The sequence below is a fragment of the Tripterygium wilfordii genome, chromosome 6 (genome assembly GCF_013401445.1).
Source record: "Tripterygium wilfordii isolate XIE 37 chromosome 6, ASM1340144v1, whole genome shotgun sequence".
In the NCBI taxonomy this organism is placed as follows: domain Eukaryota; kingdom Viridiplantae; phylum Streptophyta; class Magnoliopsida; order Celastrales; family Celastraceae; genus Tripterygium; species Tripterygium wilfordii.
The window spans coordinates 8543174-8547161 of NC_052237.1; the positions used below are offsets into that span (position 1 = coordinate 8543174).

Here is a 3988-nt window from a genome sequence, read left to right on the forward strand (position 1 = left end):
TAACTTGCAACAGCAATTTTAAACCGTTGGAATCTCAGAAAAATAGACACTCAACTTCTTTAGGGGTTTTATGTAAGCCAAAAATTGATATGCTTAACTAGTGCCAATAAGGTACACATACAAATCCAACAGCAATACTGAATGTGTAGGCAAATAAACAAAATTGTAAAAGCTTCTGACCCCAACAAGGTCCTTCGATAAAGAAATTGTTTCAATCTTCTTCCTCGGCCTCATTCTCAGCGATGTTGAAGTACCTCAGCTCATAAACATTGCGATCTTTGTTGGATGCGATCACCCGGAGCCAATCCCTTACATTGTGCTTCTTCAAGTACTTCTTTGTCAAATACTTGAGATACCTGAATGACAGCAGAGAAGAGAGAAAGTGAATGTTAAACCATGATGCTATAGATCCAGAAGTAACAAGTTGCCACTCACATGAAACACTGCCTCACCCAGGAAAACATGCAAAGCCAGAGAAGTTTGATACTTCAAACATCAAGGAAAGTAACACTAGGTTTTACTGTACATTTAACCAGGCAATTCAAGGAGGACAAAATTATCTAAATAACTCAACACATGAGCAGAGGAATGGACAAGAGACAAAACAGGTTATAATCAAGTAAACGGTTAGTACCTTACAGTAACAATGACAAATGACCCACAGCTGGATAAGACAATCGTCAACACTCCCAAGAACTAAAACCCAATTGCTTAAGCGAGGAATTTAACTTTAGCCTCGATTTATTAAGAATACAATACCCTCATGATTCCAAAGGGACAATAATCCCCACATGAGGTTTCATGAAACAATACACCCTTGACTCGGTAAAGCATTCGTTTAACAGAAGACTTGTTGCAATAAATTTGATGTATGGGATCATCTGTTTGTCAAAATAAAGGGGAATTTAGTCTCGAAAAAGGGAAATGCAAACTATCACTACAATGCACATATACTCTTGAGTCATCTCTGCTTGTCATCGTAAATGGATTTCTGGGACCGGTTCTACTAAGGGAAAAGGAAGCTTACTGTTCTAGTACTTCCAATTCTTAACTCTTTATTATTACCAGAACATGAACCATTACAACAAACGGTTCCAACAGGAGCCAGTCTGATTTAGCCCATCATATACACAAAAAAATTTAATTCATTGTTATATGGAGAGTCTAGCAAGTCCAGACTCCAGAGTGCTAAGTCAGTAACTTGACAATCACATAAAATGCAGATAACAAATCTACTACAGAGCATTACTTCACCATTAAAAATAATGAACACCACGGAGCAATAGCTCAGTTGGTTATATCTCCAGGCTTAGAGTAGACACAATGTCGCTAAGGTCGGGAGTTCGAAATAGCTGGGAGTATTTTCCCTCGAAGTTTTTTTTGGTCTCATGAGCTTACGGCCTACTTCCGGGGGTTAGGACCATTTTCACCTACATGGGTTTCAGTCAGTCTTACCTGTGGTCAGCGTGGTGAGGACTGTTGACGGCCCGAGGTTTACGCTCGAGCAGCTAGGATGGATGGTTCCTCAGTGACCAAAAAAAAGTTAAAAAGGTAATGAAACATATGCCATTAAGTAACATCACCACCTCCCAAGCAGGTGGCAGATGATTGGAGGTTAACTGCTAAAAAAACAATCCATACTCTCAATTCTCTCAAGAATCAAAAACAATGACACTCGTTACCTCACAGCCAAGTTCGCCGCATAAACAAGTATAATTTCAGGCTAACTAAATATGGGAAAGAACACAAAAGAAACATAAAATTCATACAAAACAAACAAGGAATCCTAAAGAAGAAAACAGATAGCCCAAACCAAAATTAAAGAGAGCAAAATTTACCGCTTGGAGAAGTTGCTGCCAGAGGTAACGGTGATCTTACTCTTCTCTCTGGTTACGGTGATGGAATCACCAAGTGCACCAGCCTTGCCTCCGACCTTGATCCTCTCCTGCAAAAATTTCTCCAGTGATGCAATGTCCATGATCTTATCCTCTACGGGCTTCCCGCAATCGATCGTGAACGTCGCTTCCTTCTTCTTCCCCTTGGCACCCGTTGCACTTCCTCGACTCATCTTCGATTATCCTCTGCATTCAACACCAAATGAAATCAAAATAAATACAGAAATAGAATTAATCGCGCAATACATATACACACAACACAACAAAATGATTTACTGTTAATTGCAGCAAAGATCGAAGAGGCTGAGAGTTTCAGGTTGGTACGTGCGGCTCCCTGAGACGAGGACGAGTGCTGGTCGCTAGGGTTTAGTTTATAGTTGGCGACATGTGAATATCCATATACCACCTCTAGAAATTAGAAAAAGCCATTCCTGTCCTCATTGGGATTAATACATAAATTTGAAGGGCAATTAGCAATAGATCCATAATTAAGAAGAATATTTGTTCCAATAAGGACCGTCCAAAAAAATATTTAGGAATAAGGATACAAAATTTTAAATTCCCTACATGTCCATCTGATTTTAACAAAATTACTAAAAAAAAAAGGGATTTGGGGATTTTGTAATTTTCTAGAGTTTAGAATTCATTATTCATATCTAATGGTAGAAAAAAAAGTAAGATAAATTTTAAAAATTAAAAAAAATATATAAATGTGAAATGATATAACACATTTTTCAAATCATTTGATTCAAATTGTATACTCTATAATTTTAAACTAATTACAAAGCCTCCATATCCAAAAAAAATAAATATATTGCCTTATTTTCTCTCTCAGTTTTGCTCCTACACATATTCCGTAATTTCCTAGAGTCTACAATTCATTATTCATATATAATGATAGATAAAAACTAAGATAAAATTTAAAAATAAAAACAAACATAAATGTGGTATGATATGATACATTTTTCAAATCATTTTATTCAAATTGTATACTCTACAATTTTAAACGAATTACAGAGCCTCTATATCCAAAAAAAAAGACTGCCTTATTTCTCTCTCAGTTTTACTCCTACACATATGCGCATGACATCATCAATTTTTAATTTTTTTTAAACGAAACTTCAAAACGATTTCTCTCTCAAAATACATGACAAATTTTGAAAAAAATTATTTTTCCTAAATTAACGTGAAAAACTATTTTAAACAAAATCACTCATCGATATATTCTGAAATGAAAAATCGCATAAATGAATTTAATTTATCTGTACTGCAATAAATTTATCTGCAATGAAATGAATTTATCTACACTATGCATAATTTATTTATACTGCATATAAATTTGATTTATCTACTCTGCATATGAATTTATTTGCATTACATATAATTTACCTTCAATGCATTTAATTTTTCTGCATTGCATATGAATTTGATTTATCTGCATTGCACATAAATTTGAGTTATTTGTACAAATAGACAATAGACACACTAACAACGGAAACACAACTCCGATGCATAAATTGAGCCTAAATTTGACCTTTAAAAATGTTTGAATCTTCAAAAATACAATAACCGTAATTCTATGGGTTTTTTTTAGTCTTCTTTCCAATGCCACAAAAATCGTGTCAATTGGAGTTAAAATGAGTGACTTATAACTGTCCGAACACACTGACATCAAACACACTGATGTCAAAAACACAACTCTAATATGCAAGTTTTGAGCCTCAATTTCACCTTAATATTATAATCTCTAAACCTTTATTAGAAACAATTATATGGGTTTTTTAGTCTTCTTTCCAATGCCACAAAAGTCGTCACAATTGGAAATGAAACGAGTGAGTTATGGCTGTCCGAACACACTGACGTCGAACATACTGTTGTAAAAAAACACAGTTCCAATGCATAAACTTTGAGTCTCGATTTGACCTTTAAAATGTTTGAATCTCCAAATTGATATTTGATACAATGTTATGGATTTTTGAGTCCTCTTTCCAAAGCCAAAAAAATAGTTTCAATCGAAACTCAAACGAGTGAGTTATGACTGTCCAATTACATTGACATTAGAAAATATATTAAACTGTTGAAATTTATAAGTA

General features: G+C 34.6%; 1 protein-coding gene across 1 annotated transcript; it reads right to left on the reverse strand.

The window, feature by feature from the left end:
- On the reverse strand, positions 1–2323 carry LOC119999635 (60S ribosomal protein L22-3-like). The gene is made up of 3 exons (XM_038847321.1): positions 2172–2323; positions 1839–2081; positions 1–356 (listed from the first exon to the last, which is right to left on the reverse strand). The coding sequence occupies exons 2-3, from the start codon at positions 2066–2068 to the stop codon at positions 212–214; spliced, it is 375 nt and encodes a 124-aa protein (XP_038703249.1). The 5' UTR covers positions 2069–2081; positions 2172–2323; the 3' UTR covers positions 1–211.
- Positions 2324–3988: the final 1665 nt, after the last annotated feature.

Excerpts from the sequence above, each read along its gene's own strand:
- LOC119999635 (XM_038847321.1), bottom strand. The coding sequence starts at position 2,068 with ATGAGTCGAGGAAGTGCAACGGGTGCCAAGGGGAAGAAGAAGGAAGCG. Across the intron at positions 357-1,838 it reads GGCAGCAACTTCTCCAAGCG|GTATCTCAAGTATTTGACAA; the intron begins GTAAATTTTGCT and ends GCTGTCATTCAG.